Source organism: Ambystoma mexicanum, chromosome 11 (genome assembly GCF_040938575.1).
Source record: "Ambystoma mexicanum isolate Mex_15411 chromosome 11, UKY_AmexF1_1, whole genome shotgun sequence".
In the NCBI taxonomy this organism is placed as follows: Eukaryota; Metazoa; Chordata; class Amphibia; order Caudata; family Ambystomatidae; genus Ambystoma; species Ambystoma mexicanum.
The window spans coordinates 1294245083-1294258999 of NC_090934.1; the positions used below are offsets into that span (position 1 = coordinate 1294245083).

Here is a 13917-nt window from a genome sequence, read left to right on the forward strand (position 1 = left end):
TCAGCCTCTTGGACAGGCCTCCCATTCACCTGCCGATGGGCCCAGCTCATCTTCTTGTGCAGCAGGGGGAAGGGTCATCCACCCCGCTCCACAAAAATGATCCCTTGCAGCGTGGTTCCTGTGCAGGTCACGTTGAAACACCTGGATCTATCACAGGCTAACCTAGAAATCATTTGGGGTGCTAGGAGCAAGGCTACTAGCAGCCAGTGCAAGAGTAAATGGACTAGGTTCTGTCACTGGGCAGACTCTAAAGAGATCGACCTCATTGCGTGCACGTTGGATGATGTTCTCTCCTTCTCTGCACACCTTTCTTACTTAGGGCGTGCAGGTGGATACATGCCGCACAGATTTGGCAGCCATAGGAGCCTACAGGAATTCGGAGGAGGTGGTCTTCTCCTCTTCCAACCCTGTTGTCAAGAGATATTTGGCGGGCCTCGCCAGGCCCATCTTGCCCATCAAAAAACCACACCCTCTGTGGTACCTCAATGTAATGTTGGGCGCCTTGGCGCACAAATCGTTCGAGCCAATGGCGTCCGCAGACATCAGGCTGGTCACCATTAAAACGGCTCTGTTGGTGGGCCTCACCTCTGCTTGCACAGTCAGCGAGATCCAGGCACTGGTGGCTTCAGAACCCTATATTACGTTTCACAAGGACAAGGTGGTCCTGAGAACACACCCCACGCTCCTACCTAGGGAAGCCTCCGCTTTCCATCTAAATGAGGAGATGGTCTTACCTACAGTTTTTGCCGACCCTAAAGACGATGCTCAGAGGGTCTTGCACTGTCTGGATGTCAGACGTGTTCTGAAATTGTCTGGACAGGACCAAGGGCTTTCCGCAAGTCGGACGCTCTGTTTGTCACCTTCGGGCAGGGGAGTGGGGGGGGGTCAAGGCCCGGTTTTCAGGCATCCAAGGTCTCTATATCAAGGTGGATGGTTTTGGCCATCAAGGAGGCCTTTGAGGGGTAGCACAAACCACTTCCATCTAACATGCATGCCCACGCTGTCCGAGCCAAGGCCACGGCCACCGCATTCCAGCGGCAGGTGCTGTGGCAGGTCATCAGGAAGGCGGCCACCTGGGCCACCCCTTCTGCTTTCTTTAAGCACTACTGTTTGTACGTTGGCTCTAAGTCAGACGCAGCTTTCGGACAGGCGGTTATAAGGAATCTGTTTTCTTAAGGAGGGTCTCCTCTCCACCCTGGGGCTACATTCAGTTGTAAATGCCCAGGCAGTATGGAGGAAAGGGGATGGGATGTAAGAGTAATTGTTACTCACTGCAGTGACTATTAGTCCATAATCCCCTTCCATCTATACGTCCCACCATCCTCCCTCTTAATACTTGTGTCATTAGGCAATGTTCAATATTGTCGACGCGTCAATGGGGACTGAGGAGTGGCACCGGTGGGCAGAGTCAGGGGAGTGCATGCTCCAAGGGCCACGCCCCTGCGTGCCTCTCAATTTAAAGGGGAAGAAGGTGTTTTCTTGTGAAAAAGGTTCCGTCTCCCGTCCCTAGCGGGGGCCGCCCGTGTAGTATGGAGGAAAGGAAACTATGGACTAAGTGTAAGTTAGTCACTACGGTGAGTAACTATTAATTTCTGCATCCGGGGGCGTTGTGGGGGGGGTCACTCTCCAAATAAAAGGAGATGGTCCTGGTACTCGCCTAAAATTACCCTCAATCAGAAATGTGCCTGTTCCCCATTCTAACAGCCCTGTGTTTGTTGCCTGACTTGAACTCTCCACTTAGAGGTCTGTCAGAGGGGCAGAGAGGAGATTCTATCAGTCAACTACACTTTTTTGACCCCCAGATGTCCAAGCTCCATTCTGCCCTGATGTCTTCTACTCAGCACACTAGTGTCCTTCTTCAGATCCTGAAGAGCATGGGATGCTTTCTGGACCATACGCGAGCAACAATACTAGGCACCACTTGTAGATCATCCTGTGCTTAATGTATATCCGAAGCAATCAAAGCCTGTGTGTAATTATTAGTTACCCCAAATGAGTATACTTTTAGTAGCACATGAATGCCATGGGTGCTACAAGTGTGAATTTTCCCCTTTCTCCATGATTCTCTAGTGCTGTGAACTATTATGTATGTCTCAATCAGAAACGCATGTTACTTGGAGCACATAAGACCTAGTGGTCTGAGACCAGTATCTTTTCAAATGTGTATAATGCAAACAGTGTACCTTTTGAGATGAGATGGCTTACCCCATAGAGTTCATTCTTTATTTTCCGCTTTCCCAGACCGACGACGGAGAAGATGATCTGAAAAAGGGCACGCAGCTTTTAGAAATCTACGCATTGGAAATTCAGATGTACACAGCACAGAAAAATAACAAAAAACTTAAAGCACTATATGAGCAGTCCTTGCACATTAAGTCTGCAATCCCTCATCCACTCATTATGGGGGTTATTAGAGGTCAGTAGATCTGTTTGATGCATTAATGTTTAAAGAAAATGTTTTCTGCTTATGAATAAATGTTTTTATTTTTGTTTAAGAAATAACTATTCATGACAAGCTTTAGGTTGCAGAAATGAGGCTAGTTAATACCCTGTCAGTCAAGGCTAACAAATAGCATGCATTGGGTGGCATGTTGATTATTCATTTGCTAGAATAACTTCAATTACCATGAATTGTAATGGCACCAGAATGGTTGCAACCATAGTATTTATGGTCTTTTATAAAAGGTGTCCAGTCTCAGGCTAAATAGATGCAGCGTTATTGTAAATGAACTCTTAGTTCCACAAAACAGACTGTGAGCACAAGCTGTGTCTACAACCCTTCCATGGAATTTTGATACTTTTTGTACACTGCAACAGAAATTTAAGGAACTTGGGGCAGTCACAGGGTCCTCTTGCCTTTTTACAACCCCATCGGAAAAGCAGTAATACTGGTTGTCATGCACGTGCATGCCAGTAGGCATTACAATTCCCTATGGATTATGCATGATTTTTAATGGTGTAAAATGTAGGTTGAATTCATAATGATTTACGTATCTCTGCCCAGTTAAATAGTTTGTGTGCAGAGATGCTGCCAGGTTTCATATTTGAGATGGGGTAAAAGGCAGACTGGTCTTTCCCTTCTGTTTATTGAATCTTCAGTAAACTACCCAGAGGGTAAAAACAGGCTGACAAATTGTCTTTGCCTGTTCATTGTGCTGGTCATAGCACCCTCTGCAACTGTTAAGTTCTAAAGAAGGATTTTCAAAATCAACCCTGATGTGAATTGTGGGAGGTCAGTCTCTAATTGTGGACAAGGGCGCCACTGAGATCTAAACCTACCCAATCAAGGTAAACTAGCAGAGCAGCCAAGTTTGGTCGAAGTAGGGCTGAGAGAGTGGTCTAGGACAACAATGAGTCTACACAGAACACCACCAATAATTCCAGTTGGACAGTTAAGCACACAAATATACAATGATTTATTAGGCCTTTAAAATGCACAGGAAACAAGTAAAACCTCTGGTCAAATATGGTGACACACGTACACTTACTATAAAACAGATTTCTGGGGCATGTGGATCTGCGTAGAATCGCATGCTTTGCCTAGGCTGACATCTAGTGCTAGTCACAGAGTAATGCACATGAAGTTTTCCAAATTTGAAAAGGGACGTCGATTGGGCATGCTTGTAATCTTATCGATGGCGACGTCCACTGTACCCATGATACCTCACGCGCCAAGTTCCCTCAGATTATTGATTTCCGCCATTGTGGTTAGCTGTATTCTCGCAGAGTCCTGTAGCTACGCTACTTTCTGGGTTGTACCTTTTTATCAATATTTCGACGGTTCCCACTGGACGATCATCTCAACGGATGACCAACTTTGACTGCCGGACCAGACAATCGTTCGGCGACAGACTTCGGCCTACACCAGGCTTTGGCCTAGCAGTAGGGGGAGTGGGGGGTGGGAGGGAATGATTCCTTTGCAACAAAGAATGCGTACCTCCATTTCTTCTAATTACTGCTTCTGTCTTGATGCCATAAATATCTACACCCACCATGGAGCGAACTCAATTTAAATTCTGTCCCAACTGCAACAGAAAATATCCATGGAAGGACATTGAGTATGTAACCACTGCCTTTCTCGATCACCAAGAGACCTGTTGCACGCCCTGTAAACACTAATGGAACGTCGCACTAAGCGGTGGGCGGTACATGCTCTGATGGCCAAGTCAGAAACTGCTGCTAATGTCAAGTCAAATCCGGAATGCGAGGGCAATCACTGTTCTGGTTCGGAACCTGAAGACCTCCCAAGGGCACCATCAGGCTCCCGGGCATCAGTCCCCAGCCCTGAAAGACAGTTGCAGCTTGCTGCTATGGGGGAGAGCCTCTGGCGATAAGGACACACAAGCACATGCACATGCACACACGCAAGCACACATACATGCACACACAAACGTACAAGCACACACGCAAGCATGTGCACGCACACACAAGCGCGCACACACAAGCACACAACCCCAGACTGTTCTTTGACAGAGCTGTCAAAAGAAGGCTGCATGTCAGCAGAAGGCGCTTCGTGGCCTACCGACTAAGCTCTGAAAAAGCCTGCTGGGATTCCGCAACCCCATTTACCACAAGGCCACAAAGAACAACCAGCGGCAGTAGGCGTGCGTAAAACACACTCGACGGATGATTCGGTAGGCATCAAAACACCTGTAGAAAAAGCAAATAGATAACACTTTGACAGAAAAACACCATGAAAGACAGTCACAAATATTACATTCCTGCTACCCCTGAAGGGGAACATAAGTATGAAGGGGCCCTGTCCTTCTCGATTTGAAAAAGAAAACAGATTGAACGTGCACCGTGTGTACTCTCTGCTACGGTCGGCGGCAACCGTTGGGGCGATTATGAGAAGCCTGCAGAACAACACAAAAATTGCATAGGCTGAGAAAGTCATAGAGGCCATACAGCCCGCCCTCTGAACAGCAGGTAAAACCGTCAGGCAGTTGAAAAATTGATACCACAAAGTAGACCCGATTAGCCAGATCCGATGGGAGTAGGTACCCCCAGCGTATTTAGTGACCCAGCTGGCTCTGCAAGATGGATTGCTGCAGATCAGTAATCTAAAGAAGCAAAAGAGGGCCACCTGCTTTTAATTCACACATGGCAGTAAAGGAAGGTGGGACAAGAAGCCCAGCCCCTGTCCATTAGATTCCAGATGCTAGCGAATAAACCACGTCGGGTAACGAAGACTGTCCCGAAGGAAGTGAGTGAAACTACAAAAATCACTGAAACCGGTAGACTAAAAACTGAGGAGGGTAAGGGTACTACCAAGGTTACACAGTTTTGCTTTACTCTCGGTCAGGTCCCCTTGTGAACCACAGGGGCTGACGCTAGAGGGTGATTGCTATTTTGGTCTTCACTAACAAATTTGACATGCGACTTATGTGTTTTTTAAACGGTCTCGTTATATTACACATAAAAATGGGATACATTTAGTTTGGTCTATAGGTCATTAAAATTGTGATATTGCTGTTAATAGACAAACTGAACTCTTGTTTTAACTGCCTGTTTTTTCACATGTTGTATAGATATTTAAGTGTGCATGACGGTTAAGGGCAAGAGGCTTACACAGAGTAGTTTGTTGAGCTGCAGATCATCAAGATTGTTTTTTTCCTTTTCTCCAGCATGGGGTCTGGCATGGATTCACATGCTCATGAATATTCCCCGTCGTCAGGCTGGGAATCCTCGGTAAAGAAAAAAAACCAGTATCAGTTTCGTTTCTGATCTGTCTTTCGTAGTAATAACCAATCACTGGTCTCTGCGTCATACTGACCACAGCCAATGACTGCCCTCTACCTAAGCACCGCCTCTGGCAGCCATCTTCAGATTTTTACCGCACGTTCATGTGTTGGGATCCTCGTGCTATTGCTCTCGAGCGTTAGTGCTTTTTTTCGCGCTTTTTCACAAAAAACTTCGATTCTTTCGGTCAAAAGAGCCTCAAGCTCCACCGATCCTACATCCGATCAACGGGGACCCGTGTCGGATTCATCTGTGCCCCTCAAGGGTGAAGATTTCGTCGAGCTACGCTTCGGAGGACTCCAGAAGCTTCTCAGGCCCGGTCTCGGAGATGGCCCAGGAGAAGGGAAGCTCGACGCCCGGAAAGCTGTTCAGGGCCTGCCCTGGATGCCAGCTGCAGAACGTCTTCAAGGAGGACGAACACTCTTTCTGCCTTTACTGCCTTCATGGGGACAAGACGCACGTGGAGAAGGACTGTGCGTTTTGCGGCAACATGTCGGAACGGACCATGAAGGACCGCCATCAACGTCTCGCCAGCTGGCTGGAGGGTAAGAGCCCGTCTGGCGAGAAGAAGAAGAAATCTGAGCGGTCTTCTAAGACCTTTGAGGGCGCCCCGGCGACGGGGGCCCAACATAAGGCCAAGCACCGCGAGTCCGCTGGCACCGGGAGCGCCGAACGGTCGGGCTCTACGGGCGCCAGGCAGGGCGCACCCTCCCCGGCACCATCAACCACGAGCCAACGCTCTGGGTCGGGTAAGAGGAAGGCCGAGCACCCGGCGAAGCTCCTGGAGAGACCCCGGTCGAGCTCTAAGGCAGAGGAGGAGCGTGGCAGTGCCCCCTCCCTCAAGGATAAGGCGGTGAGCGCACCTAAGGTGGTGAAGGCCTTGATCCATTCGACCAAGCCCTCTATCGAAACGGTCGCGGCGGCCCTGGCCCAGCCTGTGGAGGCTGCACCAGTGGTGGCGGCCTCGGGGCCCAGAATCTCCCTGCCTCCTCGGAGGGAGTCTTCTTTCGTGCCCATCGATAGGACCCCCGTGAAACCCTCCGTGGGGAAGAAGGGGGGGCAGGGCGTCGTCGTAGATTCGGCCTCAACCTCAGAAGAGGAACTGATCGAGGTCTTAAGCCACGGCCTAGGCGTGGAACAAGACCAGCCCGTCGGAATGGGCCCCGACGCAGGTGACGACGACGACATCGTCGAGGATACCGACGGGGCCCCTGCTCGCCCGTCGGATTCCCCTCTGCCAGCGCCGCAAGACAACTCAGCGGCCATTTTGTTGGCTATACAGTCCTTATGCTCCGAGATAAGGACGAGACTTCCGTTACCGACGGAGGAACCTCTCCCGTCGGGGGATCCAGAACCGGGACCTTCTGGTGTTCCCCCTACCAAGAAAAGAAGGATCCATCCACCGCCTCCTTTTCAACCGTCGCGCCCCGTCCAGCCCTCCTCCCCGTCCACCCGAGGGGATGATACGGGGACTGACACGGCAGCGACGGGTACGGACGACGAGGCATACGACGAGGATTTTCCGTTGTCGCCTCCCACCAGGGCTTCTCCGCCCGACGAGATTGGATCGTTCCACTCAATGATCGCCAGGGCATCCGAGCTTTTCCAACTCTGCCCTGAGGAGAAGAAAAAGGAAGGCTTCCTTTACCAACGGCGCGAGGCCAAGAGGAAGACGGTCCTCGCAGTGCCTCTGTTGGACGACATTTGGGATGAGGGCCTTTCCCTCCTCAAGAAACCTTCCACGACGCCAGCGAAAAGAGACCGGTACGAGAAAAAGTACCGGGTCCCGGACTCGGCCCCCCTATGCCTCCGGGCGCAGCCTACCCCGGACTCCGTCGTCTCCGCGGCAGCCAGGAAGAAAGCGGGGGGGGGGGGGTGCGGCCTCCACGTCGACTTCCCCGCCGGACAGCGAGGGAAAGAAATTGGATGCCATGGGACGCAGAGTCATCTCGTCGGCGGCGACGACGATTAAAGCGGCCAACGCCTTGGCTATCGTGGCCCGCTACGACAGGGAACTCTGGTACAAGATAGCTCCCCTGCTGGATTTTCTGCCGGACGACAAGAGGGCGGAGGCCCTTGAGATCCTGCAGGAAGGTGAGGTGGCCTCGGACCACGCCATCACCGTGGCGACGGACATTGCCGACACTGGGTTCCGCCAGATGGGCAACGGCGTTTGCCTTCGGCGTTTGCCTTCGACGTCGCGGATGGCTCAAGGCTACGGACTTTCGGCAGGACGTCCAGACCAGGGTCCTGGACATGCCCTTCGACGGGAACAACCTGTTTGGGAAGACAGTGGACGATTCCCTTCAGGCCATCAAGGCGGATACTGAGACGGCCCGGGCCCTTGGAGTACTGCAGCAACGGCGGACGCCCTTTCGGAGCGGCGGAGGCAAGGGCGCCTCCAAAGGTTCCGGCGGCGGTTTCGCTTCCTACCGTCAAGCGGCCCGCTCGTCGTCGCAAGAGGCCTACAGAGGACGAGGCAAGTCTGGCGGACCCCGCCGTCGTCGCCAAGGAGGCCAAGGCGGCAAGGCCGCGTCCAAGCAGGATTGAACCGGCCGTGGGGTCGGGCCCCCACCGAAGCACCCCGGTGGGAGGCCGGCTGGCGGGCTTCGTCAGCGTGTGGGAGTCCATCTCCACCGACCGTTGGGTGCTGGACGCCCTGGCCCGGGGCCACGCGCTCGAGTTTCAAAGAAGGTGCCCGCGCGTCCCCCCCGTGGCCAGGAAAGAACTTCACGTCCCTCAACTTCTCCTGGAGGTAAAGGCGATGCTCAGAAAGGGCGCCATCGACCTCGTCCCAAAGAGGCTTCGGGGCTCCGGAGTCTACTCGCGTTACTTCCTCGTGAAGAAGAAGACGGGAGGATGGCGCCCCATCCTGGACCTGCGACGCCTGAACAAGTTCATCAAGGCGCAGAAGTTCCGGATGGTCACCCTCCAGCACGTCCTGGGTCAGCTGGAGGAAGGAGACTTCCTATCATCGTTGGATTTGGAGGATGCCTACTTCCACATTCCCATCCTAAAGGGGCACCGAAAATTCCTCAGATTCGTGGTCCAAGGGCGTCATTACCAGTTCAAAGCCCTTCCCTTCGGACTACGGTCGGCACCCAGGGTTTTCACCAAGTGCCTCGCACCGGTGGCGGCGCAGCTGCGCCGCGAGGGGATTCACGTCTACCCCTACCTGGACGACTGGCTCATCCGCGCCAAGACGAGGGAGCTCGCCGTGGTCCACACGGCAAGGACCGTCCAACTCCTCACGGACCTGGGATTCTCCGTGAACTACGCCAAATCCCACCTGGTGCCCGCGCAAGTCGCACTGTTTCTGGGAGCGAGGCTCGACACAGTGTCCCTTCTGGCCTCCCCGTCGGAGGAGAGGACCAGGACCATCTTGGGCAAGGTGCAACGGATGTTGGTGGCCGACGCGGCCAAGGTGAGGTCCATCAAGTCCCTCCTCGGGATGATGTCTTCCTGCATCTACCTCATTCCCATGTGCAGGCTCCGGATGCGCCCGTTGCAAGAGTTCCTGGATGCGCGCTGGATCCAGACGACGGGCAGCTTCGAGGAAAGGATCAAGCTCGACGAGAGTTTCCGACAAGCGATACGGTGGTGGGGCACCCGCGCGCATCTGACGGCGGGCATGGACTTCCAGACCCCAGCCCACCAGGTGACTGTGACCACGGATGCCTCCCTAGAAGGGTGGGGAGCGCACACCGAAAATCTGCACGCAAGGGGACTCTGGCTCCCGACGGAGAAGTCCCTGCATATCAACGTCCTGGAGCTCCGTGCAGTGTTTTGGGCCCTCAGGTCCTTCCTTCCGTCCCTCAAGGGCAAGGTGGTGAGGATCTTCACCGACAACACCACCACCATGTTTTACATCAGGAAACAGGGCGGAACCAGGTCCCCAGCGCTGTCCAAGGAGGCGCAGGACCTGTGGCATTGGGCCGTCGCCCAAGGGATTCTTCTGGTGGCGTTTCATCTGGCAGGGATAAAAAACACCATCGCCGACTCACTCAGCAGGGAGCTGCGCTCGTGCCACGAGTGGGAACTACGGCAGGATCTGGTGGATCGCCTCTTCCGACGGTGGGGCACACCCCAGATCGACCTGTTCGCGACGGCGACGAACACCAAGTGCCGGAGGTTCGCCAGCAGGTTTCCCCAGACGAGGAGCATGGGCGATGCTTTCTCGTTCCCCTGGGAGGGCCTGTTCCTCTACGCGTTCCCTCCCTTGCCTCTGCTAATCCGGCTCGTCAACCAGCTCAAGAGGTCACGGTGCAGGATGATCCTCGTCGCACCTGCGTGGCCGAGGCAGATATGGTTCCCGGACCTTCTGGACTTGTCGGCGTCCCCGCCAATCAAGCTGCCGGCGGACGCGGATCTACTCTCCAGGGAAGGAGGCGCCATCCTCCACCACGACCCGAAGTCGCTGAACTTGCAGGCCTGGCTCCTGCAGCGCTAGAGTTTGGAGGATACGACATACCGGCCGATTGCAGAGAGGTTCTTGCAAAGGCCAGGGCGTCCTCGACTCTTAAATGCTACGGACACAAATGGAAGAGGTTCTCTGTCTGGTGCCACGCACAGAAGATTAACCCTCTACGGATTACGGCTCCCCAAGTGCTGCCGTACCTGCTGACGCTGGCCAAAGCTGGTCTGGCTCACGCGTCCATCAAGATTCATCTTGCTGCGATCTCCCGATACACCAGAACCACGGGCCGGACGTCCTTGTGGTCTCATCGTCTGGTGAAAGAGTTTATGAAGGGACTGTTCAGATCGTTCCCGCCGGTGAAGGCTCCGGCCCCGGCGTGGGAGCTCAACGTGGTGCTGACCAAACTCATGGGACCTCCGTTCGAGCCTCTGCACTCGGCCCCGTTGAAGTTTCTATCGTGGAAAACAGCTTTTCTCGTGGCCATCACCTCCGCACGACGAGTGGGAGAGATCCAGGCCCTTTCCTGCAAGGCCCCGTACTTGACTTTCCACGACACGAGGGTAGTGCTCAGGACGCACCCCTCCTTCATGCCCAAGGTACCGTCGGACTTTCATCTCAACGAACCCTTGGTGTTACCTGTGTTCTTCCCGTCGCCTTCGTCGCCGGCTGAGAGGACTTTGCACTCGCTGGATGTAGCTAGAGCGCTAAAGTTCTACGTGGACCGCACGAAAGGTTTTCGGAAGACGTCACAACTCTTTGTGAACTTTGGACCTGTCAATCAGGGGAAGGCTCTCTCGAAGGCTTCCATCTCCAGATGGCTCTCCGGCTGTATCATGTACTGTCACCGGTTGGCAAACCGACCGCTGCCTGGCCGTCCGAGAGCCCATTCCACCAGAGCGATCGCAGCTACCACGGCGTTCCTATCTGGTGTGCCCCTGCTGGACATATGCAGGGCTGCTACGTGGAGGTCGACGCACACCTTCACGAAATTCTACTGCGTCGACCGGGATTCCAGGGAGGAGTCCAGGGTCGGCCAAGCAGTGCTGCGCAACCTGTTCGCCTGAGGTGAGCCTGGTGAGGAGGTAAGATGCTTAATGTTGAGTTGATGTGATGCTTAATGTTGAGCCTTTGCCACCTCCCGTGGTTGTGCATGTGTGTACTGCTATGTATTCTTTATTCATGAGCATGTGAATCCATGCCAGACCCCATGCTGGAGAAGGAACAAGTTACTTACCTGTAACTGTTGTTCTCCAGCATGGGTCTGGCATGGATTCACATGCGAACCCTCCCGCCTACCCCTCTGCGGCTCTTCACTTGGTCATACTGCCACTTCACGTGCTTCCAAATCTGAAGATGGCTGCCAGAGGCGGTGCTTAGGTAGAGGGCAGTCATTGGCTGTGGTCAGTATGACGCAGAGACCAGTGATTGGTTATTACTACGAAAGACAGATCAGAAACGAAACTGATACTGGTTTTTTTTCTTTACCGAGGATTCCCAGCCTGACGACGGGGAATATTCATGAGCATGTGAATCCATGCCAGACCCATGCTGGAGAACAACAGTTACAGGTAAGTAACTTGTTCCTTCTCCAGCATGGGGTCTGGCATGGATTCACATGCTCATGAATATTCCCCGTCGTCAGGCTGGGAATCCTCGGTAAAGAAAAATCAGTATCAGTTTCGTTTCTGATCTGTCTTTCGTAGTAGTAACCAATCACTGATCTCTGCGTCATACTAACCACAGCCAATGACTGCCATCTCTCTAAGCCCCGCCTTTGGCAGCCACCTTCAGATTTTTACCGCACGTTCAAGTGTTGGGATCCTCGTGCTATTGCTCTCGAGCTTTAGTGCTTTTTTCACGCTTTTTCTTAGGAAAATTTTCTCTTTTTCGGTCAAAAGAGCCTCAAGCTCCACCGTTTCTTTATCCGATCAACGGGGACCCGTGTCGGATTTAGATTTCGTCGAGCCACGCTTTTGGAGGACTCCAGAAGTTTCTCAGGCCCATCTCCATCATGGCCCAGGAGAAGGGACGCTCGACGCCCGGAAAGCTGTTCAGGGTCTGCCCTGGATGCCAGCTTCAGAATGTCTTTAAGGAGGACGAACACTCCCTTTGCCTCTACTGCCTGCATGAGGACAAGACGCACGTGGAGAAGGACTTTGCGTTTTGCGGCAATATGTCGGAGCGGACCATGAAGGACCGCCATCTGCGTCTCGGCAATATGTCCGAGCGGTCTTCTAAGACCTTTGAGGGCGCCCCGGCGACGGGGGTCTAACAGAAGGCCAAGCACCGCGAGTCCGCTGGCACCGGGAGCGCCGAACGGTCAGGCTCTATGGGCGCCAGGCAGGGCGCATCCTCCCCGCCGCCATCAACCACGAGCCAACGCTCTGGCTCGGGTAAGAGGAAGGCCGAGCACCCGGCGAAGCTCCTGGAGAGACCCCGGTCGAGCTCGAAGGCCCCATCGGAGGGGGAGCGAGGCGGTGACCCTCTCCCCTGGGAGAAGGCGGTGAGCGCACCTAAGGTGGTGAAAGCCTTGATCCACCCGGCCAAGGCCTCTATCGAGACAGTCGCGGCGGCCCTGGCTCAGCCTGTGGAGGCTACACCAGTGGTGGCGACCTCGGGGCCCAGAGTCTCCCTGCCACCGCGGAGGGAGTCCTCTTTCATGCCCATCGACAGGACCCCCGTGAAACCTCTGACAGAGAAGAAAAAGGGGGGGCAGGAGGTCGTCGTGGATTTGGCCTTATCCTCTGAGGAGGAGCTGATTGAAGTCTTAAGCCACGGCGTTGGCGTGGAAGAAGACCAGCCCGTCGGGAGGGACCCCGACGTAGGAGACAAGAACGTCGAGGGTGCCGACGGGGCTCCTGACCGCCCGTCGGAATCCCCTCAACCAGTGCCGCAAGACAACTCGGTGGCCATTTTGTTGGCTATACAGTCCTTATGCTCGGAGATAAGGACGAGATTGCCGTTACCACCAACGGAGGAACCTCTCCCGACGGGGGACCCGGAGCCAGGCCCTTCTGGGAGCCCTCCTCCTAAGAGAAGGATTCTTCCTTCACCTCCTTTTCAACCATCGCGCCCTGCTCAGCCCTCCTCGACCCGTGGGGATGATACGGGGACTGACATGGCCGCGACGGGCACAGACGACGAGGCTTACGACGAGGATCTCCCGTCGTCACCTCCTCCCCGGGCTTCCCCACCCGACGAGATTGGATCGTTTCATGCCATGATCGCCAGGGCATCCGAGTTTTTCCAGCTCTGCCCAGAAGAGAAGGAAGGTTTCCTTTATCAACGGCGCGAGACCAAGAGGAAGTCGGTCCTCGCTGTACCTCTACTGGACGATATCTGGGATGAGGGTCTCGCCCTCCTCATGAACCCATCCACAACACCTGCGAGAAGGGATCGGTACGAGAAGAAGCACCAGGTCCCGGACGCGGCCCCCTTGTGCCTTCGGGCACAGCCGACCCCGGACTCGGTCGTCTCTGTAACCCTCACCTGATTCCCGCAGAGGCGCCGGTCTTGACTGGGTGAATGCCGTATCTTCAAAGGTGATGTGTAACACACGGTTGGCTCTTTGGGCTGGACCTCACCTCTGTGCACTGTATGTCTGACTCGAAGAGTAAGATGTCTGCAGATAGAAAATATGGGATTAATGAACTGGGGTTATTGGGTGCCTCTCTCCTCTTCCCTTTCTCTTCTCCTGTAGAACCCCAAAGGTTAACGCCCTCACCTTAGGTAAGTGAACGCCGAGCTCTCCATCTGCC

The 13917-nt window shown here is 54.1% G+C and overlaps 1 protein-coding gene across 2 annotated transcripts in view; it reads left to right on the forward strand.

The window, feature by feature from the left end:
- Positions 1–13917, forward strand: part of COPS2 (COP9 signalosome subunit 2) — a 764758-nt gene that overhangs the window by 583316 nt on the left and 167525 nt on the right. For both annotated transcript variants that reach the window (XM_069624784.1, XM_069624783.1), the window contains exon 7: positions 2242–2416. In XM_069624784.1, the coding sequence (XP_069480885.1) occupies positions 2242–2416 (175 nt within the window). The remainder of the gene's footprint in view (positions 1–2241; positions 2417–13917) is intronic.